At 44.8% G+C, this 24,251-nt stretch overlaps 1 protein-coding gene across 1 annotated transcript in view; it reads left to right on the top strand.

The window, feature by feature from the left end:
• The window catches only part of LOC144146632 (sodium-coupled monocarboxylate transporter 1-like), a 130,963-nt gene that overhangs the window by 54,359 nt on the left and 52,353 nt on the right, over positions 1-24,251 (top strand). The window contains exons 7-14 of the mRNA XM_077678569.1: positions 2,243-2,372; positions 2,756-2,844; positions 7,824-7,933; positions 8,004-8,071; positions 9,234-9,320; positions 11,341-11,513; positions 12,177-12,280; positions 16,563-16,663. Of these exons, the coding sequence (XP_077534695.1) occupies positions 2,243-2,372; positions 2,756-2,844; positions 7,824-7,933; positions 8,004-8,071; positions 9,234-9,320; positions 11,341-11,513; positions 12,177-12,280; positions 16,563-16,663 (862 nt within the window). The remainder of the gene's footprint in view (positions 1-2,242; positions 2,373-2,755; positions 2,845-7,823; positions 7,934-8,003; positions 8,072-9,233; positions 9,321-11,340; positions 11,514-12,176; positions 12,281-16,562; positions 16,664-24,251) is intronic.

Below are 24,251 nucleotides of genomic sequence, written 5' to 3'. Positions count from 1 at the left end.
CCTCCAGGACTACGTCGAATAAATGGGAACACACTTGAGTTTGTTTACAGCAGCAATGCAGTTTGCTGCAGTGAGCGTCAGTCTCACTATCTTAGCTACCCAGAGCGTGCCTGAATTTTCTCAAATGCCGATGCAACTGAAAAGGCAACCCATTGAGTTAGCGTTGGCGTCGGTGGCAAAGCATAGCACCGAATTTATAACGTTGTGTAATAAACATTTTAATATTTGCTCTACTACTCCTTGTAATGTTGTATTCAGTGCAATCCTACAGCTTTCTTAACTAATATATTGGTCTCAATGGTGAGCTTCGCGGAATAACTAATGACGTAACTTGGTGATGACAATTTAGCCACAGAGGCCGATATAGAGCAATCCCCCATCATAAAAAAACCGCTTTCGTAGAAATATCACTTTATTCGAAATTTCTTCTGGTCCCAATCCAAACCCATGCATTTTAGGCCGCAATACTCCCAGCGCACGAAGAGCTTGACCCACTTAGATCGAAGTGGCGAGCGGAGGCGTCGCCGAGCGGCGGCGACCCAGCCACGAGTCAGGCTGTCAACATGGCGGGTCAATGCAAGCTGGTGTCTCTCCGGTGATTTTATCGACCGCGTCAGGCTCGATTCCCGCTATTCGACTTTAGACGAACGGTTCAAATGTGTGGTATGGTCATTGAAATTTGTTCCTAGTCGTTGGACAATGGCGTGGTCACGATGGTGCACAAACACGGACACTCAAACTGTATATAGACCGAGCAGTGTCGTGAACAACCAGGCGCCGAAAACTCTGGTTTTGCGAACTTCAAGGCTGCACAACCGAAGAACTAATTGCCCAGTAATTATCCGAAGCCCCTAGTGCAAACCCGGTTAGTTTTCATGGTTGCGCTAGGTACCCACAATGAGCCGTTAATCGTTTTTTAGCTCCACAAAAGCAAAGTCATACTCGAGCCACTGTTTGCGTCGCTTCCTAGAGCGAATCTCTCATAGCGTCCCGTTACTGGCACAGAGGTATAATTCCTGGCTTATAGGTAGAAAGCGACTTCGAGTACTTCGCGCTGGCTGACGCTGCCGCTCCCGTGCTCGCCCCAGCGACGGATGAGGCGATAATTGACACTGTTGTTGGTGGCACCGACGAGGACGAAGAGCCGGCGGACGAAGATCCAGGTGAAGTTCCGGCTATAGTACAGCTGCGGGAGTACCTACGCCTGCTGCGAAATGAAGTTGGATGCATGTGCGGTGACCACAGCTTCATGCAATGCTCAGTCAAAGTAGAGCAGGGGTTGCTCGCACCCCGCAAGAAGTGGAAACAGCCAAAGTTCTCTGCCTTTTTTTTCATCTGAATAAAGTTTTTCAGTGAAAACTGTGGGTTTTGACTCCTCGTAGTTGTGGCGCAATTAAAGCTCAAATTGTTGAGCTTTTCTCTAGTGGTCGCTTATATATAAATACCGCTTATAACGAAAAGTTTTGCCGTCCCGCTGACTTCGTTATAACGAGTGATTACTGTAGATGCCGGTGAGCTTGGATATTCTTGAAGCCCGACAGTTGACACAAAAAATGATGAATTTTCTCACTTTCAAAAACCGAGCAATGAAGTAAACTTGGTCGCTGTTTTAGGGAGGTAGTATAATTAACTGCGTGATGTACCACATCATCCAAGCTTGTCAAGTCAGGAAAATGCTACCGACAAACGTGCCGTATTTTGGAACAATGACACAGACATCCTAAACCGCTAGTACTCACTTCGTAATTGTTAGTGTTTTGTAAACAATGGCAAAAAGCCCACTTCAAGCCGTAATCGGCGTAATGAGCCCTTGTGCTTTATTCGCGAATGTACTGAAATTCACTGCCAACCATTGCCTTCTATGGATTCAGATGCGTCCTCTTGAAGCGACTCTGCCGTTGTCTACCACAAGCAAAAAGACGAAATTAATGGTAACACCCACTAACTTGCTACGTTGTATTTTATGCTCTAGAAACTAAAATTGTGCAACCTGCGTGCAAATAAGGCATGGAAGTATTTGATGAATCTATTGTGCACAAAACGTGCAGGTTATGTGCTCTTACAAGCAGGTTATAATGTGAAGATACACTAAGAAATATGTCCGGGTCCGCTGTATTTAAACTACCCATAAGGGGTGCAAACCAAAGCCATTTTCAGTTGTGTCTACCGAAGTATTACTATTTCGATGACGGAATCATGAGTATAAGCCTCGGCCTGCTTTCGCTTTTCTTACCTTTTGCAGGACCCTTTTGCTAGGAACTGTCACGACGTGCATTTTCTACGCTCTGGCAGCAACTGAAGCCATGGCCCTGAGCTCCCGCTATCGTGGCTGTGATCCACAGATGTTAGGACACACCCAGCGAAGTGATCAGGTAGTGTATTTAACCCGCTGTTTCTTTTCTTGAATTCAATACAGAAGCGCACAAGTTCATGGCAGCTGAATGCAGACTCTTTTTATAACATAAAAACGTTAGGGGGTCCCTGACTATTACTCCTCACCATTATCCTTACTGGCTACGGTCAAAGTGGTTTTAAGAGTACTCCTTACGGAAGATAACAAGAACATTTTAGGTAAACTGCCTACGCTAATGAGAGCACATTTTCTTTAACGGTTATTAAAAGATAAGTACTAAACAGGATAGTTGAGCGGAAACCTCTGTTGACAAATCGCCAGCTGCTGCGTTGCATTGAATTCTAGTAACCACTTCACGTAATCCTCAATTTCTTTTCCGATTCTTTATGCGCATGGGTGTAGATTTTACCGTTCTACGTACTCAGCGACTTACGGGCTCTTCCGGGCCTCTCAGGGATCTTCCTGGCCGGCGTTGTAAGTGCGTCAATAAGGTAAGCTGTCGGATATAATTTCGCTTTCTTTTCATTTGTAATATTGCTGATTGTCCTCAAATAAAATGAGATTCAGCGGAAAACAGCAAGGGTACGAACAGACAAGCACTTATGTCTGCGATTTTTTTGTGTTCAGCCCTTTTTCGCTGGTTTTCTCCTGATTGATAGACCATCTGGCGTAATCTTCGTTGTGGCCTGTTTTCAACTTACCATTACTTTTTGGCCGTATTGACGCAGTTTACTGACGCCGATAAGGTTCTCGTTCTCGATGGCACAACGGATCTCCAAGGTATTTTAGATGGGCTGTTACACACTGCATACCAGCAAATGCGCTCCGCATTGCAGTCAAATTACTGTGTCGAAGACCTAACGATTTTCCTGAATTAGGCAAGCCTCAACTCATTGGTACAACTTCAATAATGCTTTTGTAATTTGTACAAAACAGGGCCACACTATCCGCCTAAGCCAGTATTTTAATTTTCACGGCGTGAAGTTGGAGCTCTTAAAAGTTTTTACTCGTTACCAGCCTCAAAAAACAACTCGTATATTATTCGGAAAAAGCGCGCCTGATTGTAACCGGTTCCGTACAGAGCATACTAATCGTTTTCTCTTGCCAAAGTGCTTGTCTGTAATCAAGCGTGCCGTACAAGTATTGTAGGCTATACGTACACTGTCGATAATCGCGGAACATACATGTATTTTACTCCAAAAAGAAGATAAATAGGTCGTATGGTACAAGACGAAATGTTTTTTCTCATTACAACTTCATCACTACAACCAGCCTGCTGTACTATGCCGACTGGCTTGTACACATCGCGGTTAGTGATAGCTAGGAAATTTGCTTTTTCAATTTCTCTACATGTTCTGTTGCGCCCTACCAAGTTTCTCAGAGCTGTCTGCACATTTATTGTTACGATTTCCATAAAACGTTTACCGTCACAATTTGCTGAGCAAAAGGTATGTTAAATTATGACGTGATTATGTTTGATAACATATTTTGTTTTCAAGATGAGTACGGCAGACGAAAACAAACACGATTGAACAAGAGCGGTAAGCTGTTTAACTTTAACAAAAACATTTGCAATGCAATAGGAAAAGTTGATTGTTAAGTTTCATATAAATTTCCGCCGTTCACCAATCCGTGCCCATTGACTTAGCAGGGTTTATGTCTGCGTTAGGTCTTTGTACATCGTTAACGGTGATGGCCTGTTCCAGGTATTTTTGTGTATGTTGTGTATGTGCATCTAACACTAGCATCAAAGAAAAACACTCCTAGGTGTAGGGCACTGTAGTAATTGCAAAACGCATGGTAAATGTCTCTTTTCTGCGTACGTTTTTTGTAGCGCGCCTCTTTAATATTTTTACGGCGTGAATTACTTCGTTACAGTGCTAACGCGCGCCATGTTGGCTGCTTTGCCGTTGCACGGCATCATTCTGTGCCAATGGTTTGTAACTTTTCCCCCACCGAAAAATGTTGTTATCAAATGTTCTTTTCCTGGGAGTGACTTCCGGTTATTCCGCAAAACGCTTTTAAACTCTGGCTTTTAATACATCAGTAATGTTACTCTCTCTAATGCTTTCATTTTTAGTTTATTCTTGAAAGTACCCCCCTTTACTTCGTTTCCTAATTTTTGTAATTCATCTTCAAGGCATTTTAGACGTATTGTACGAATACATCATCAAATAATAGGTTCCAATGTATTTTTATTGTTGCAGTCTGAATTTCTTTCGTTGCGTTTTTGTGGTTGTTCTGGAACAACCGACCACGCAACAGTATCTAGAAGCGACCGCGCGGGCATGATAATTTCTGTATTCTGGAGGGATTTCAAAAAAAAAAAAAAAACCCTAAATTTAGCTTGAAGTAAGAGCGTCCTTTGAAATGAGTAAACAGTGTTACGTCCAAATTACATTCCTCCTAGGTTGCGCCTAAATTTATTACAATAGAAAGTAACCTTTTAGTACTTGTCCATAAATGGTGCAGCCCTTGCCATGTGATACATAAACGTAGTTGAAATCTTCTACCATGACGACTTCGTTCAACCTTGCAATTAGAAGCAACACTTGAAACGTCTCTCTTATGTCGCATATCTGTCGGCGCGTACAAAAAAAAACGTGCCCACATATGGCGAAATTGTATGGTGCAAGAAGTCACATACTCAATATTTAGGTTCACGATTTGTCTAATAAATAGCACACATTCTCTCGACGCGCTAACCGCGAGACAAATCCACGCCTGATACTGCGCCCTAAAACACCGTACCATAGCCTCCGTCGGATTCCCGTCACCCATTTTTATTTCTCGAACTGCTGTCATATCGCCGTTATCCTCTAGCTCAAGCCCATTCAGTAAGTCTGCCTTTACATTAACTTATGCCTCGCACGTTGCGCCTGGCGACCCTCAAGGGCATAATAGCGTATAAGATGAATCAACAACGGACACGGCACGGGGTCTACTTCACACGTCTTGCAGGATCTTGCGTTCGAGATATGGGTCAGGACTTGTGTGGAACGCTTCTCATAAAAAATAATGTAGCTGGCTCGCCGACAAAAAGCGTTTTCCACTATATGACTCCACTGCTGCCCAAGTTGACTACAACGTTATGCCCTTGGTGTGTCACCGCGCACTCTCGAATGACCTTCGCTTGGCATTCCTGCAGGCCCGCCTTCACCACGCTGGTCTCTCTGGCAGTGGCTGGCATAGCGTCATCTTTTTTCGAGCCATTCTCCGCGGAAACCCTAGTCCCAGCCACGGCAGCTAGCGACGATGTAAACAGGTTGGCCTCCGGAACATTTGTCTCCTTCCTTGGTTCTTCGCCTAACCCGTCGGCTATGGTATAAACATCAGAACGCTTCCCTGCAGGTTCGTCTGCGACATCCTCCCCAGCGGTCTTATCTTTTGCCAAAGTCACAGCTGTCTCTTCCTATTCTTCGTCATTCAAGAGCTCATTCCAATCTGCATCATCACGGCGGGGGACCGCTCCCGCATAGATTAGCTGGCACCGAGCCTGTTGATGATCGAAGCCATGGAACTCGGTGCATTTGCGCACTCTGTATTCAAGGTCATATCACAAGTGCGACACCTAAACCAAAAAGGAGGCCTGGCTGGAACCATTACGTGGGATTTCCCTTTCCCGAGGGTAGCTGGTGCAGTGCACAGTTAGCACTGGCTGTGCTGTGCACAGCAGCTAGCTGGCTGCTGTGTCGAAGCACAACATCGGTTGAGTCGGCATTCTCAAAATGCACCTATTTCATCAGTCGCTCACCACTTCTTTCAGTCCTCCGTACGCAGTGAAGACCCTGCAAATTCCTTCATTCGACACGTCGAAAGAAACGCACTGGAGCTTTACTTGCTGCTTTTGGTTCTATAGTTTGATGACCAAACACGCCTGTTCCTTCACGTCAACCTTTCCCGCTTCCACCTGTTCCTTCTTCGCCTGGTCGCTCCAAAACATGACAACCAAGCGTGGCCCATTGTATAAGCTTGATTAAGCCTATTTGGGTTCATTTCCAGGCAGCGGTGGCCGCTTTTATGACGGAGGCGAAAAGTAAAAACGCGCGTGTGTACAACATTTTGGCGCACGTTAAAGATCCCCAGGTGGTCAAAATTAATCCGGAGCCCTACACTACAGCGCAGCTCATCGCCTGCATTGCGTCGCCACGTAAAACCGTACAATCAATCAATCATTCCGCTCATTTCACAGTCCTTCAGCAGTTGCAGGAAGCCATCGGCGACAAATATTATCGTAGTATAAAACAACTCCGGCACGCATGACTTCTGTTGGCTGTGGTGTATAAACAATCATGTAATCCTTGGGAACAGCACAAGACGGATTGACACGGGCGATTTCGGTCGCTTCCGCTGCTTCTTCAGAGCCACTCAGTCAGCAACCGCTCCTGAAGGAAGCAGGAAACAAAATAACAGCGCTATGCCGGAACCCCCACAAAGTGAAATAAGAATTATCCAGATGCTGGAGCCGTGATAGGTGCACGTTGCAGAACAAGCGTATAATAGGTGTACACGGAGAAGAGGAGAGCAAGAGGACTCTTTCAACCAGCCGAAGCTGATCGCTAGCTCCGGCTTGGCTAGCATGCCCTTCTACTGATCAATGCTAAAGAGGGGTACGGGGAATGGGAATGGGTGTGGAAGCACTCCAAGATCATGTGGTAAAGGGTGCATTCTAGGTAACACAACTTCGATGATTTGGCGTGGGATAGACTGTGGATGGCATGGAGGAGTGGCCGTGTGGATATGTGCTAGTGTGAAGGCAGTAGTAGGGCGTGGTTTCTCCCGCCACTACCACAATAGGCCGGCGTTCGATAAGGTAGTGTTGGAGGATATCTTTGTGCTTTTTGCACAGGATGGAACTATCCTGATGGTTCAGGCGGGATTTTGGAGGGAACCGCCCGGTAGATATGCACACGGACAGCAGCGTGACCTTACTCATTCCACTACAGAATCGTATGTCCCGGAGTATCGAAAATGTAGACGTCACAGGGGTTGGGGATCGATTGTAGTTTGTAAAGGGCTACGTGTGCAGTGCGGCTGGCGGCGTAATGGCAAGAAGCACCACGAGACTTTGTGACAATGGTAAGAAAGTCTTGAGCTGTAGTGGCTTTGAGGGCTATGGCAATTTCTTCTGCTTTTGTAGTGTGGCGCAATTCGTGATACACAAGTCAGTTCATTGGCGGTCCAAAGTGGAAACTCGCACGGTTTGTGCACTCTGATACTTGACTTTTACAAGTTTGCATTCATTAAAATTGTTCGAGCCGGCGTTTTGCATCAGTACGCGTTTTACTAGTGAGTTCTTTAAATAAATTACGCGACGTCCTAATTATGACCCAGGGAAGAAGTATACGGCGTATAAGAAGTATGAGAAGTATAAGAAGTATGAACCATTAGAAAAAGATTGCTTGAATTACGTTTTGTTTCTAGCTTACGCCCTTTCTCAGCAGTTGGCTTTCTTCCTCTCTGATGACAGCACGGTGTCTTCATTGGTGAATTCTCAAGCTGCCGTATTGTACATGGATGTTGTCACGCCTTTCATCAAAGTGGCCAGCGCCCGCGTTTCTCCCCTCGTAAAAACCATAGGTAATAAACCTTTGTCCGCCCATTTTTTTTCCGTTCGCTGAAAAAGTCCCATTCTCCATTTTACCCACAGCATTTGCCGCTGGCTGCATAATGACGGCTATCAGTTTGGCAGTAGCACACGTCGGGTCAGCTATAGCGGTAAGAAAATCTTTTGCCCATCTTTAAGCGGACAATCATGTAATGTGTCAAGCCAGCGATACCGGTTACCCCAAAAATAGTATTGCACCTCGCAGAGCATGAGTATCCCAAAGTGTGGTGTTGGTTAGCACAGGTTTGTGATCTATCCACAGTTATTAGTAGGAAAATTACTTCACGGGGGGAGAAGTGTGGCTTTCAATATTGTTGCAAATGGTGTTGCTAAGTGGAATAAACGAAAATCTGAGGTGAAGGGAGAACGGTGTTGCTGTGCAAATCAGCATATTTAAGAAATGAAATGCTGCACTTAAAAAGACGGAAACACATGAGTTAGGACGAACAATGCGGTATGGATCTCCCCTGTGAAACTGTCAACAGCTTAACATAACATTTACGGGGATACTTATCTCCAATACGTGTTGTCAGTAATTTGAAAGTGGCCAGTTTTTTCAAACAGCACTAGTTGTGGGAGTGTTTTGTTAAGCTTATGTTTAGAAAACCTCCATGGGATAAGTGCTCCTCGCTTTCTTAGAAACACGAAACCGCGGCTTAGCCACTTGAGAGTAAACCGCCCCTTCAGTACTACATCGTCTGCTGCATTTCCCAAGGACAGATTTAACGTTTCTGTGCTAACACCTGATATTTCCTACATATACTTTGAACCAACTAAGGCCTGTTATGTTTTTGTCAGCTGCTTGGTGTGTACTGGAAATTGGAAGGATAAGTTTGTTTCTCACTCACTCATAGTGAACAATTTTATGCACAAAGACAATGGCGTGCAACAAAAACCTTTTGCACTAGGCTCAAGAAACTTCTATTAAGCATTTACATATGACGCACAAATTGTAAAAACGAACCATGTTTAAGGATGTCGTTAGCCTTAGTCGTATGTCCGTGCTACTTCACTACCGCCAACCAGCTTAGCCGTCAATGGGACCCTCTCTGGTTCGGTTACCGACGACGTAACAATTCACTTATCATCGAAAACTCCGTAATATTGAAGCAAAAAAGGAACAATTTCGGCGGGTAATTATATCATGAACTTTTACCTGAAGTATCGCACACTGGCCATTATTTTGTCCTATACTGATAATATAGTCTAGCGTCCGAAATATTGTTGTCAATCTTGAAGTAATTTAGATTTACACATCGACGTGCTTTTCAGGTGTTCATTCTTGCAAACGCAGCCATCTGTGGTCCCTTCGTAGGACTTCTACTGCTTGGTTTGACGGCGCCGTTTGCAAGCAGTAAGGTATGTCTTTACCAAGTGGAGAAAAGTATAAGTCGAAGCAATGAGTGTTTGACTTATGGGCACACTGTTGTACATATGGTTTGTTATTCTTTGTTTTCACCATTGGTTACCGCATCAAGCTTAAAAAAGCCAAGGCAACGATATATAACCTAGACTTAATCACTGCATTTCTAGATAGAGCAGCTAATCTACAGTGCCAACAAACGCAAATTTGGAATCTTTAGCGGGGTGATTTAGCTGTTTACAGCCGAGGACATTAAATTTATGAACTAGGATATATCACGAATGGCGTATCCGGGGAGTAAAACAGCTGAAATGTGGATAAAATGCAGACTTCATTTCATGTTTCTGAAAACATATCATAACCGCCGCGGCGGCTCAGGCTCAGTGGCTATGGTGTTGTGGTGCTGAGCCCAAGGATGTGGGTTGGATTCCACGCCGGGCCGGCCGCTTTTCTGATGGAGGCAAAAAGCGACAAAGCCCGTGGGTTCAAGTTTTGGGCGCACGTTATAGATCTCCAGGTGGTCAAAATTAATCCGGAGCCCTCACCTACGTTGCACAACATCGGTTAAACTTCATAATTATTTCATCAAGCAAACATAGCATGTTTTCTTTGAGTATGGAGCAGACACGAGCCATTAGCATATCCAGTACTCTGCTGCTTGACCTCCATTTCGTCAATCTCTAAGCATGAACTGCACTTGTCAAAAAAATTCTTACTACCCAGGGCCTGATCGTTTCTTCTGAAATTTTTACTTGCATGGGTTTCATAATGGCCGTCACCAACTAGGTTGTAAGAGCTAAGTAGTGGCAACTTTATCGAAGTAAAAACCGCCGTTGCATGAGGAAAGAAGATAGGAACTACCAGTGGAGGTGCAGAAGGACACATTGGCAACTGGGAACTGCAACGTTGGGTGTTGGAACCTAGTTTCTTGATTTGCTGCTGTCTATGCGCACAAATCGAAGCCTCGTTGGAGTTGCCGCCAATTTTTTGACAGACAATGAGCACGATATTCGTCTTGGCACTTCTGGAGAAAAAAGCTTGGATGGTAAATGCAGTAAAGACGATGGTCACAGAAGCAAACTTCAGTTACCTCTATTAGTTGCACGGCCAGATGAATACCTGCCCACAAAGCGTATGGTAGCTGCGTCAGTGTAAACGTTCCCCGTTTTGAGTTGGCGTAGTCCGCACTCTTTGAAAGAGCCAATGAAGTGGCAGAGAGAGCTTGACAGTGCACGAGGGTAGAGGCTAGTCTACTTATGGAGGGTCTTTCTCAAATTATCAGCCTCAGGATTTGAAATCGGCGGGATATGCGAGGCCGCCTGATGCGGAAGATTCTTTTTTGAGAAAAAAAGCCCGTTTCTTTATTTCAAGCTTTTACAGCGCCATAATTAGGTATTGCGGTTGGCAAAACCAAGTTTGTACAATTTCTGTTTTAAACCCTTTTTAAAGATTTGTCTTTTACAATAAACAGCTCACTCTTCCGCAAAGTTTGCGGCAACCGCGTATCACTTTCTGCACTTAGGGAGCCCCCAAACCACCTCGCAATTCTCTGTTTGGGGTATTCTGATTATTGCCTTTCTTACCACAGTCGTCACTTTCTTTTCACGTAAACATTGTAGAAAGCGCCAGTTATGGTGCAAAGTTTCAAGCGTGACCATAGAGGGAGGTAAAGCCAATTTTTGCAGCTAAAGTGAAGACGTGTGCATAAATGTCTTGGTGTTTTTGTTGCACTGTATTAAGACTTCGCTTATCAGAAAAGCCCGCTGAACAGCAACTAAACTTTAGCAATGATCGTTTGCATTAAAACATTCCGTGTGTGCGTGCTGTAAACTCCACTAGCTCTGAAGAAAGGCCGATTAGTGGTTTTATAAATGCAATCGCATGAACCGGAAGTTACGGGCCTTAATGGTGTGCGATAAGTCGAAATTTAAAGGAACCTGCACATTTATTTGTTTCAATGTCACCATAGAGATTTCAAATCCCCTACAGCTCTTATAATCTGTTCTTATTGCGCAGGGCGCTGGTATTGTGACGCTGCTTATGATCGCTTACCAGATGGGGCACCTGTTTTGCAAACTTCATAGTGGCGTTCGAGATCAGAGGATGCCAGTAAGCATCGACTATTGTCCGGACAACACAACGCTTCCCGAGGGCGTGTTTAATATTACTGTCAGCCAATTCTCCTCCAGGTATGTTTGTGCATTATCATCCTGCCAAAAGGGCATCGCTAGGCAAAGTTATGAGGTGTAATGTTCGCTTAAGAGAACAAAGTACACACAATTCTCTACCACTGCCCTTTCTACGCACGATGTCGTAGTCATACGCTAGAAAAATACATGACAATTGTAAAAGGAGTGTTACAGACTAAACTTCTCCAGTATAGACGACAGATAGGATCAAAACACCACGCCCAGGTCGGGTCTAAGAAACAGGCTTCAAAGAAAGCGCTGAGTAAGAATTGTATTCATTGCTGCACAAAAAAATGTACAATAGAAGCTACATCAAGCAGATTACATAGACAAGCAAACTTTAATCAGGTGCCCCAAAATTTACTAGAATAGGTTAAGCAAGGAAATAATACTCCGGCTAGGAAATACTGCACAACCTTGTTTTTCTTAAATTTAGAATAAGTCAATCTTTCTCTCATTGCAAAGTATATTTGTCCTTCAATTCGTCGATATATTTGCACATAGATACTCATTCATCAGTCCTACTTTCTAATATGCAGGCATAAAATTGCGTGGTTGTTTGGATGAAAACAGAACGTACCTTTAATACTATTACGACAACCTATATGATATTATATTGCAAATTATTCTAAAAAACTGAAGTATTTTAACTCTCTTTTCCAGGAACGATGGCAGCATTGCTCTTTCCCGCTTGTCTTCACATTGGAGTAGTTTTTTCAGTGCGATTGCAACGTACATTGGAGGACTTGTGCTCAGCCTTCTCATTGGTATTTGCATCACTAGTTTTATTTGGTTTGTTTGATCTACATATACCAGAACACGCAGATTCAGGTTGTTTCAATGAACACTTTCGAAAATTTCTGAAGGTAGCCTTTTCAACAAAAATAGGAATTCTCCTCAGAAACAAGCTATCAGGTTAGGCGGACGTCAGCAGTTATGACAAACAAGCGAATTACATAGTTGATTCACTAAAATTGTCCAATAAAATTTTTAATTAGAGAGGTTTCGCGGTTATTGTCAATGGTGAGTTTGTAGCCACGGAGACGACGATAAATGGTCAGTTTTTAAAGCAAAGAAAAAGACACTTTGTTGAGCCCTGCAGCCCGCAATCATGACGTATTTTTCCGGCATGAAACCGTAACGCAGCGCACACAGTGCGCCAGAAGTCGAGTGCAAACGCAACACCCGCTGATGACGTGTTGCGGTGATGTGTCGCCCAGTTCAAGAAGGCTCTTGTGATTTCCCACGCTAGTGAATCAGCTAACGCCATCGCCTCTTGTATTTTTTCAATGATCAGCGCTCACCTTATACCACGGTCACCTTTTCGCTCGATCAGCGCTCACCTTTTCTTTCGTTGGTAGGCCCCAGGAAGAGGCTAGCCATCGCCAACTACATGGTCGCCCGTTTCGGGAGCCCTAGTGGGTGTTGGCGACAGTTTCGCTTTTCTTTTTTTAAGAGCGAATGCTCTTTATAAGCGACCCCAAACCATCCACCGCCGGCGGCGGCGTCCGCAGTGCTCCTCTATATTTAAGAAAGAAACAGCATCCGGCGCCAGGTTTCGATCCGAGGACTTTGCGGGCCGCAGCCCGACGCTCTACCGAATAAGCTACGGACGCGACGCTGATATCGGTGTCAGAACGCGCCTTATATCTTTAACGCACTCAACCTACGTCGTCAGCGGCGTGCGTTGGCGACTCAGCGGCGTTATAGCGACTTGATAACTGCGTGGTGTACACGTGATACTACAAACCCGATGGAAGAGAAGGCGGCGAGGTGGTGGGCTGCGGGGGCCGAGCGCAAGCGCCGCAAGCGGGCCGACAACCGTGCATTCGCACTTTCACATTCTCCCCCTCGGGGAAATGCGGGGGAATTTTTTTGTTGTCTCGACCACATCTCACGTGGAACCAGCATAGAGTTTCTTACAATATACACTACACAGAAGTCTGGCGCTAGCGTCTATGCGGCTCCAGTCGAGGCCCTGTGTTTAGTCATGGACCGCCATTACATCATGCGCCCACCTCAGTTTCATCATTGGCTTGGATTGAAACGTTTCAGTGGCCGTATTTTCGAACACAGCGCTACAAAAAAAACTAAATGAATGGTGTGTTATCATGAGTGGGCAATAAAACAGGCTGATTGAAATCTAAAGAAAAAGAAAGCAAAGCGTATTTTCGCAGGAACGGTTGTACCCACTATTCTCCAGGGCAAGCTGGTCGCTAACAACAATGTCGGTATTTTGGAGGAAACTCATTAGAGACTCTAATTTTATTTTTTACCTATATTTCAGATAGTAAGTTCTTTGAAGAGTTTGTAAAGCTTTTTGAGCGTGCCTATGAAAACGTCGTCGTCGCGGTGAACCGGTGCACCAACCGTCAGCTACAGTTTAACGAAACTTTATGCTGAGCGATTTGGTTCGTACTTGAAGAAAAAAGAAAACGTGGCGTTAAACAGTCGCGGACTAAGACAAGATAGCAACGATACAGGCGCCCGTATCTATCGTATCTTGCCATCGTCGAAGTACGTTTTGTTTCTTTTTTTTTTCGTCAGCCACAATTTTCGCGGCAGCAAATTACCCACTCAGTCATACATCTTTCGCCTGCGGCATGACCAACCTCAGGTACGATCACGCACTGCCTGCTTTTTCACCGAACACGGCTACCACAGAACATGGAGGATTTCGGCTTCCTCGTAGCCCTTAGATGTTTTAATGCATGGTGAAGAAAGCAACTCCTAAAACCACTTATTAATCTAATTGTCATGCCAAGCCCAAGGCAGAAGGGGGGTCTTCACATAAACCCCCACGACGACATGGACTACCAGGCGCAGTTTCCTCTCTAGTATACTTACTAAGAAGCTCTATGGCTACCAGACGTGCAAGATTTGAAACATCAACATTCGTTGATTTTTCTTCGTTAGGTTTATCTGTTGTTCCTTTATAACCGCTGCGTGTTAGACTGCGCATCAGCGAAAAGAAAGGTTTGTTTGCTGGGCGAGGAGGGCTTTCACGGCTGTGGCTGCATGCTGTTATACGTAGTTCTTGCGGCTTTTCCCTTTAAAATGCTTCTTTACGCGGTGTGGGTACGGCATAGCCAAGACCGTACCACTAGTGTCACCTCGTACATTTGAGGATCAAGGTTACAACGCCGCAGCGTTATTGTTGCGAAAATGACCACGTCAGCTCAACTCCAGTACTCCGTTGCCGAGATAGTGGACACGGTACGGGCTCATGTGAGCGCGAAAAAGGACGCACAGCTGGCATCGATGCTGTATACTGGCCAAAATCCTGGCCGTCGTGTGCAAGCTCGCCCCACATTCGTATCGACATTTAATCGGTTTAGGACCACTGGATCAGTTCATGCTCAGAAAAGGAAGCTGCCAGACAGTGCAACCGAGGTTTTCGACATCGATGTGCTGGCATACGTCACTGTCAGGCGGGAAGCAAGCGTCAGGGTAATTGCCAGCGCATAGCGAGCGAGCCCAGCTTCAGTTTAGAGGTTCCTTTCAAGACACTGCTACCACCCATGTCATGTGTGTCTTCACGACGAGCGGAGACCAAGCAACTTTCAAAAACGGCTTCATTTCTGCAACTGGTGACTTATTCAATGCGACGAAGATCCGGCATTTCTCAACAGAGTGCTTTGGACTGACGAGGCCCAATATTGTAGGAATTGGAGTCACAATTTGCACAACGCACATTATTAGTCTGATCAGAACCCCCACTGGCTCCGTGAGCATAAGCGCCAGAGAAGGTGGTCAGCAAACGTACGGTGTGGCATTTATAACGGCCGTGTTGTTGGCCCTTACTTCATCGACGGAAACCTTACAGGAAAGAAGTACACAGAGCGCGTCTTAAAGGGCGTCACCTCCGAGTTTGACTCAGAGTTGCCACTGGCTGCCCTGAAAAAATGTGGTTCCAGCATGACGGAGCTCCGCCGCATTTTTTTTCATTGGCTCGTAAATTCATCGACGAGTCCCTTCCCAGCCAGTGGATTGGGCGAAGTGAAACCACACCTTGGCCCACCCGATTTGTAACGCGTGGAATTCTTTCTCTATGGATATGTTAAAAATGAGGTTTTTAATACTGATCCGGCCAACCTCGAGGATATTGTTGCGGTGACGTGAAGGAAGACGTGTAACCAAGCGGTGCAAGAGGTATCCACACAGTGTATTTGCAATCCCGAGAGCACCACGCAGGCAAGGCGAAAGATCCTCTTCTTCTTCTACGTCTAGCTCGTTTCCCGAGTCTGAGTGCGCTACCGTCATCTTCTTTCGGATAATACCTGGCCCATGTCGCAATATGGTACATGGGCTATGCACGAACCGTAGCATAACCCCCGCGGCGAACTCATCACCGCCTTGCTGCCAATTTCGAAGTCGCTGCTCCTCCGCACCTCCTCCAGTCAAAGCTTACTGCCGTTTTTGAAACTGAAAAGGTTTTGCTTCACTGAATACATTGTGTTTCGATTTCTCGCAGTTGTGGCGCAATTAAAGCTCAACTTCTCTTGCTATTCTTTACTAGCCACCTATAACAAAATACCCCTTATAACAAAATTTTCACCATCCAGCTGACTTCGTTATAACAAGGGAGTACTGTATGTCCCTAAATATCCAGCGCACCTCCAAGAGTCAGTAAAATTTCCACGAACAATATGTACGTCCTCCTCTGTGTAAGGCATAGCATTGGCTCCAAAGTGTTGTAAAGTAAATGACACTTGGAAAACATTACCTAAAAGTAATTAAATCGTTACTATGACCAATGCACGCGACTACAGCGGTATGAAGCATGCATTAATAAAATGTATTGAACGCGCGCCACCACTAGAGTCCAGCCAAACGGCTATAGAAGCACGTCCAGACGCAGGCTGCACGCACTAATCTGGGTGAATGTAGCTCCCATTTAAAATAATTGCATTTTGTGGTGTATATACAGTACCAAAAAAGATGGAAGCCAAATGTACGATTCTACACAATTTACACCTAACTCACCTTGTCTATGTTTCTTCTTTTCATAACTACCCATGCGACATTCATCTTTCTCAATCAACGCAGATAGAAAGAAGCCCACCTCGGATATCCACAGTCACCTCATCAGCGACGTCCTGTTTCCGGTGTGGCGACGACTTGGCCTTCTGGACCCGAAAAAGAAATCAGTACGTGTGGTGTCTTACGGCGAAGTTTAATTTTTTTCCAGGGCAAACCTGAACAAATAATAATTTTTACGCACACTTTTTTACGCATAATGTTTACGCATAAATTTCCTCATAATTTTTACGCATTACTCCTATATATTCGAGACAAACGTGTACTTTTTCTTTTTCTGTCCCCCTTACTCAATGCCCTACACAATGGGCCTGTAAGGTACTCGTAAATAAAATAAATAATAAATAAAAAAAGCTGCCAAAGAAGCAATAACAAGGTAATATGAGCATTCGACTTTATTTTGAAGAATAGAGGGACCGAAAGCTTGTTGTAGGGCATCGCCCTTGCCTCGACGAACATTGCCTGTAGCAAAGCGCTCCGCAGTGGAGTGCGGAGTAGAGCAGCGATGGGTTACAGCGGCCTCCTGCCACATATTCGACGGTAGGGCTTTCGAATGCCAAAAAATGACAAGGTGATTTTCAGATCGAGAAATGTGTGGAACATTTTCTTCATGAAAAACATATCGTGGACGAACATGTCCGTCCACGATATATTCGTGCACGAAGCTGCAAGAGCCAATTCATTCTTCCGTGTAACCGTTAGAATGCACAAAACAAATTTTTCATGCAGTATTATTGCCTGCATGCAGTCTGGCGCCTCGAGGAACGTCATTAAAGCCATATGCACCTGCAAAGTCCGCATGAACGTCTGATTCAAGCCAGCTGCGGTGCTCGTATTCATCGTTGATACAAAGGAAACGGTGTGAAGGAAAGTTCGACATCCACCTAAATGCAGCCATACGGCTACAATGAAAGCTATACAGCTTCCTCGAAAACTTCGCATACTGCGAAGTTTTCGAGGAAGCTGTATAGCTTTCCTTTGTAGCCGTATGGCTGCATTTAAGTGGATGTAGAACTTTCCTTCACAGAAACTTACTCTACCTTGGGGATTTCCCCTAAATCTGGTCGATTAACACCTGTCCTTCACTTCGAGTTGTTGATCAATTCGCTTTCGCGCTACTAACGACTAGCCTCCTGGTTAGCTCAGTTGGTAGAGCGACTGCTCCGGTTTAGCAGTGGTCCCGGGTTCGAATCCTGGACCAGGACGAATTTTTCTTCAACTGCGAAGTTTTCGAGGAAGCTGTATAGCTTTCCTTTGTAGCCGTATGGCTGCATTTAGGTGGATGTCGAACTTTCCTTCACAGAAACTTACCCCACCTTGGGGATTTCCCCTAAATCTTGTCGATTAACAAAGGAAACGGTGTCATACACACACACTATTATACTAAATAAATAGCCTAACAAGGGTACACAGTCCGAGTTGATGTGCTGGGTGTACACGTTTTCCGCATTAAGGACAAGTTGAGTTTCCTATACGCATTGCTGTTACAATTTGTGTCGTATTGCGCATTCTATCGGAGCCACATTTTTCTTGTACAAAGTAGGTAACTGCAATGGCAGCTTACACGGTTGGATTGGTCCTATTGCCGATAACATGCGAGAGACTGACGTGGGAGTGTTGCAAGTAATCGCAGGCACACGTACTGTTACTACGGGGAAACAGAATGCACAAAATATCCGATTACAAAAAGAAATGGTGCAGTTTGCGCTGGTGGTGGAAGGCTGAAGAAATAGCGGAGGTGGCGGCCCCTCTCCCTTCCTCCGGGACGCGGCTGTCGAACCTCACATGATTTTTTTATTTTGCCTCTCAAACTTATCCGGGACTGTCACGGCCGGATCACTTTGTTCCCATGCACTAAAATCTCTCCCACAGTGCACCGTGTAAGACTGCTCTGGACCCGGCGGCCATAGGCTTTGCGATCTTCACGTGCAAACGCATGTTAATTGGCAAGAAGAACAGCACGCGAGAGTTCACGCCACGAGCGCTGGGTAGGGTGTTCTCAATAGGCAAGCGCTGCCAGCGCTGTATAATGTCATAGCTAGGCGAGGCTTAGCTCTACCTACGCGGCTGAGCGGCTGTCGTGCAGGGCGGCTCGCGCCGCGGGAATTTTTCTTGATATTTTTTGCTAACGCCACCCGACCAAGCTGAAGCCTAAACAGGTCCGTTGTTAAAATTGCAAACACCCATTGTGTTTCCCTGAGCACACGTACTCAACCTCATGCGTATGTTCCTCTCTCTTCAAATTAATTGTACCAAGGTGTCATGTAATTCATGCTGGTGAGAAAAATGCTGTGATGGAAACTCATAGAAATGGAACAGCTAAGAAACTCTTGACACCCGAAGTAAGACGAAGAGGTTCCTCAATTGCGGCCTAGAAAAAAGGATTTGCCTGTTCAGATATGGTCACCGTGGTGCTGGCCATCAACTTTTTACGTTTCTCTCTTCCTCTTTCAAACCCCCTTTCCTCATTGTGCCTTTGTACAATGCTCTCCCCTTGTTCGCTCTTCCAAGCTGCTTATTTCCTTCCGCCGTGACATCTGACTGTAAACATACGAAACTGTGCGGGCAATCACAAGACGAGTATAATCTAAATCCCGGTGTGCTGGCGCTCTGAGCGGTGAGGGTAATCGCGCACCACCATATACGTTCCAATCGCTTATTCCCTATCACAGAGCGTTTCGCCAGACATAATAAAGGCGAGCTGAAAAGTATCGCTTTAACCCAGCAGACCTGAGATGCAGTCCTGCAACGACGATTTCGACGACGCTAACCAAAAAATGAGCAACAGAAATATCGCACGCCACAGCATGCGATCTAGCATGATTATTCGTAAGGTAAATCAATGTAACGCAAAAAACTATTCGTCCGCGTGTTTAGTGATTTGCACACAAACAATGCTTACGAGAGTTATCCGCAGCCTTCATAGTCATGGAGGACTTGCGAATATTTCTATTTGAACACAGGAAACGGACCGATGCCGCCTTGTAATAACTATAGAAAGGCTCTGTTAGCGAAATTAAACGACGAAACAATATCAAACGTAACGTTTATTTTAACCCACGTCGTAACTTACGGCTTGATTTTTTCTGTCACTGAGAGGTAGTGCAACGCGGTAGATGCGGCCAGGGGATAGCGCCATATGCATTGCTCAGAAGCCTGTTCTGATGACCTGGTTTCTGAAAATAATGTTGTTTTAAATTAAAGATCCAAACGGATAACAACCTACATACCGGCATACGAGATGCTTGTTTTTTCTCCCGCCGTTCTGATTTTAACACGTATTTACACGTGCTCCTTAACCAATCCTTAACGTTATCTTGTAGTAAAATAAGATTTCGTCAGCGACCAGCTACCAAGAAGTTCCTGTCGAAGACGCTCATCAAGCCACTCGTAGTAGAGGCGCAAAAGATGCGAAGCTGCGCGAACCCGTGCCAAAATCTACCACCGCTGAAGCAGACGAAAAGTTCTTTTGGACTGTCCATAGAGAGAGAAAGAGAGAGAGAGAGAGAACAACTTTAAGAAAGTGCCTGCTATGCATACAGAAAGAAAGACTAATAAGAGAGGGCACTCACATAGAACCCCCCGGTCGGATTGACTGTAGCAAAACGATCGGCTAGACGAACAACTGCTAACCATTGGTTTCGTTTTTTGTGGATAGTGATTTGTCCGGGTACTTTGAATAGGTGGAACGCTGCTCATGCCGACGGAAATGTGAACAGTGTTCCTATTTTTTTCACGCATTGCTTACAGCGTTCATTTGAGCATATAATTCTCAGCTTCGTGACTGCATCTTGTTGGACAAAATTTACCTTTGAATTGTAAAATTACGATTTAAAAGTAGCCTTTACAGACCATTGTGACTTCCACTACTGTTGTGTGTTCAAACTCTTGTCACGCCATGTAAAAGAGACACCTCAGAATGAAGAAAGATTAACTTCCCGGTCATAAATACAATAACAAATTCATAGGGTCGCCTTTCTCTTCATTCAGCCATATAATAAGCACTGACTAATATAGCACAATCGGGAAACAATACACATTATGTAAAAAAAACAGGTTGCCAGGAATAAATAAACGATTAACAAGTAGAGGTACCATGAAACATAAAACATTTATCCTCCATGGTAATCGAAAACGCTGATAATCTAAAACAACCAGCCATCTGTAGGAGTTATTTGTACAGATGGCCTTCTCAGAGTGTATATTAGGTTGCAGTGAGACGCAAATAGAAGCATAGCAAAATATACACACAGGGATGCTCACTATACTGAATACCACAATTTCTGCAGACATTTCTTTACTGTGGCATTTTTTACAGTTATGATGTGAAAGAAGGAAAACACTTGCGTCCCGTTCACTAAAAAGGCTTTAAAGGCCTTGCCTAATTGATGAACTAGTGGTTTTGAATATAAATTATATTCCCCTGGACATTGAAACACAATACCCAAAAAATTTACTTTTTTGTTTGCCCCTGGGAATCATGCGATTGCCGAATAACCCAGGTTAGCTTCCCAAACCGTCGCCTTCCCAGTAAAGGCGAAGGCCCTGGCGGGGAGATTTTATGTACGTAGTTAACCGACAGGTTCTAGGCTCCACCAACACAAAGAAATTCACGCCTTCCATGGCCAATGCAAACACTATACTATTAGAAAAAGACAAGCAGTTTGCGCGTCTTGTGCATAAGACAATAGCGAGACATGACGTAGTCCCATAAGGTAAAATGTAACCTTTAAACGATTGTGCGCGCACGTGTCACATTTTTAATATTTCTAAAATGTAGTCGAGCAGAACATCAACAGGGCACCGCCCAGGTGCACAATTGAACTCGACATTGGTGTGCGTTGCGTCCAACATTTCACAACCAGGCATTAAAAATTAGAAGTGGCACTAGAGTACACACTACATCAGGCATGCTTACAATTCGCCATGTGCCATGACAGAGGTTAAAAATGCTTATGCTTTATGCTGCCCATGTTCTCTCGCATTACACTGCATACGTGTATACAACAAGGCGTTGTACATTTTATGCCCCTGATTACAGCAAAAGAACGACAGTGCATGCAATTTGTTTTTAGGACGCAAATCAAGGGCACACTGTGTACATTTGCAAGCCGTGCTTCACCCGAAAACAAAAGGCGCGGAAAAGAGACACTGCTCAGCACAGTCGGCGTGCACTGTATTTACAATAGTTCACCTATTTATCACAATCCGAGTACACATGTGGCCAGAAAAAACACCCGACTAACGTTTTTCCTTGCGAGGTGTTACACTAAGTAACGAGGAGCTTCCATGCCGTAGCAAGAGAGGCAATCTTGCTAAAGACGTTATGAAAGCATTTGACAAGGTGTCCCGACAACGTACCACTCCATTTAAGTCACTCCAACAATTGGCAACGCGTACTGTGCCAAACAAAGGCTTCTAGCATGACGTCTCGACCTGATTATCTTCATATTGGAAAAACTGGTTTTGGTGGATGTACTGCTCGCCACTTTTAGCCTGAAAAGCAACGAATATCTGCAAGTGGAATTTGGAGGCTGGACATTGTTGAGAGTGGTTTTAACGAGATCGCACGTCAGATATGAAAATCCCCTTGCTTCTTGTAACAACTCTAGGCTTTTCATTTTTCGCGGCCTATTGATTGTCGAGACTTGCATTCGATTTGCGGATGCTAAAGGCAGGGTTCAAAATATGGGAGATATTTGCCCTACCAACCAGCACCATCAATAAAGCACCAAGAAGCACCGGAGGAAGTCATTGATACATACACTGGGAGAACAGTTGGCACGACCATTTTGGTGTGTCGTGTGTGCGCAGGATCCATGAAGTCCTGTGCGGTGAGGTGCTTATAGCGTGTCTGGTATTACGAATGCTGTTGGCTGGTTGGCTTTGTCTTGATATCATCTCGTCCGGTGTAGGCCACCTATGCTGTCGACCCGTATAGGTGATTAGGGAAACAGCACATGGACTGTTTGCAATGACAGATGACCGGCGAACAGTCTGTAAATTTCACTACTACTACCAAGTATTGCCTCTAACCCATGCCAGCTGTATACGGCATAAGAAGTTCGCTTATTCTATTTAGTGGTAGGGCAGTCACACATTAAACCCTGAAAATGTGAGAATCTTCATTTATGCGCAACAGTGGTTAGGCACATTCTTAATGCCGTTCAGTGATTGTTTACTATAACAAAAACAATAATGCCGCTCATATAACACCATGAATGGCTGTGTATTTTTTGTCACAGCAAGACTAAGCGAGAGAGAAATGAAGAGAATGCAAAGCCCAAACACACGGGTTGTCCCATGGGATGCCGAATAAATGCATCTCGAGGACGACTAGTTGGCGAGGGAATGCTTGACCGTGGTGTGGGCACAATGGCACGCGGTGGTGGGTGGTGTATAGATGTCCTGCAGAGGCCAGGGGGGATAAATATGGCAACAACACACAGTAGATCTTAGTGAATAGGCGCAGTAGACACAATACGTGCTGTATAAAAGTAGCGAAAAATGACGAGGAAAAACACCAAATGCTTAAAAAAAGGGCAAGTGCAGAACTGTTGTATACAATGCCTGCGATAACCGACTAGATATACAATGCAGCACAAAGTCCCAGTGAGAAGATTTCTTATCACTGCATACTCACGCTGCCTCGAACACAGCTGTTTCGGCGAATACACGCGCGTTTGACCCACCCTGAACACGCCAAGCGATGCGCGGACGTCTTTGCGTGGGAGAGTGGGGTTTACGGGTACTCAGGCAGCGCACGAGTCATGGCACACGGGTGAAAGTCTGTGATGCCTGTACGGAAGCTCGTAATGTTCAGATCCGCTAAATATTGCAAAATCTGCTACTTGGCTGCGTACGTTCATACTTACGGCACTGCAGATCACCACGGCATATTAGAGTTGTATTTGCATGTTTAGTACAATTTTTAAAAGTTAGTACAAGCTGAAAAAGTGGCAACATTTTATACAGAATAACGGAGGCTTGCAACATTTATACAAATTTTTCGGGTGAGTACAAACTAAGGGTATACATGGCTAGTAAAAGGAATCAATCAATATAGTTAACCGTGGCAGCAAACAACATCAGCTAACAGTAAAACAGCACCAGTAATAACAACAGGAAAATAAAAGAAATCAAAAATGAAATCTTGGCAAATAATGCAACAGATAGCAAAATAGCATACAAGGAAAAGAGTACCTTAAATAGATATGTATGCTATCGGGTGGTGCATCATCAGGCACTGCACGCAATGTGAGTGGCATATATGTCCCGGGAGGCCGCCATAGTGGTGCTGTCCACTAGCTTCTTCATTGTTCGTAGGTAACGGCGACTACATATACGTCTAAGTACTTTGTCATTTGGTTTGTCCCAAGACCCTAGTGCGCCAACAACGATTGCATTTACGGTCACTCTCTGATACCGCCGCAGGAAGTATTTGTTGCTATTACTGAATCTTCCTGGCGCGTGCATGATGCAGTGATTTGAGCCGGTTTTCAAAGGGGACGCATACATCTAGGATAATTGCTTCCTATCCTCTGACCAGGAGAAGATCGGGGTGAAATGTTGTCTCCCACTGCTCTGTTTTCATGCGTCACAGTCATTCGCCACATAGCCGCCTTCTTCACCCATTGAACAATGCGTTTTGCCTCTCCGTAAGGGCTCTGCTTTCCATCATACAACGACACAGGTGAT

This window comes from Haemaphysalis longicornis, unplaced genomic scaffold (genome assembly GCF_048455015.1).
Source record: "Haemaphysalis longicornis isolate Haplotype H1 unplaced genomic scaffold, Haemaphysalis longicornis Haplotype H1 scaffold_7, whole genome shotgun sequence".
Taxonomy (NCBI): domain Eukaryota; kingdom Metazoa; phylum Arthropoda; class Arachnida; order Ixodida; family Ixodidae; genus Haemaphysalis; species Haemaphysalis longicornis.
The sequence above is the reverse complement of the archived record's forward strand: the minus strand, read 5'-3'. Positions and strand labels throughout refer to the sequence as shown.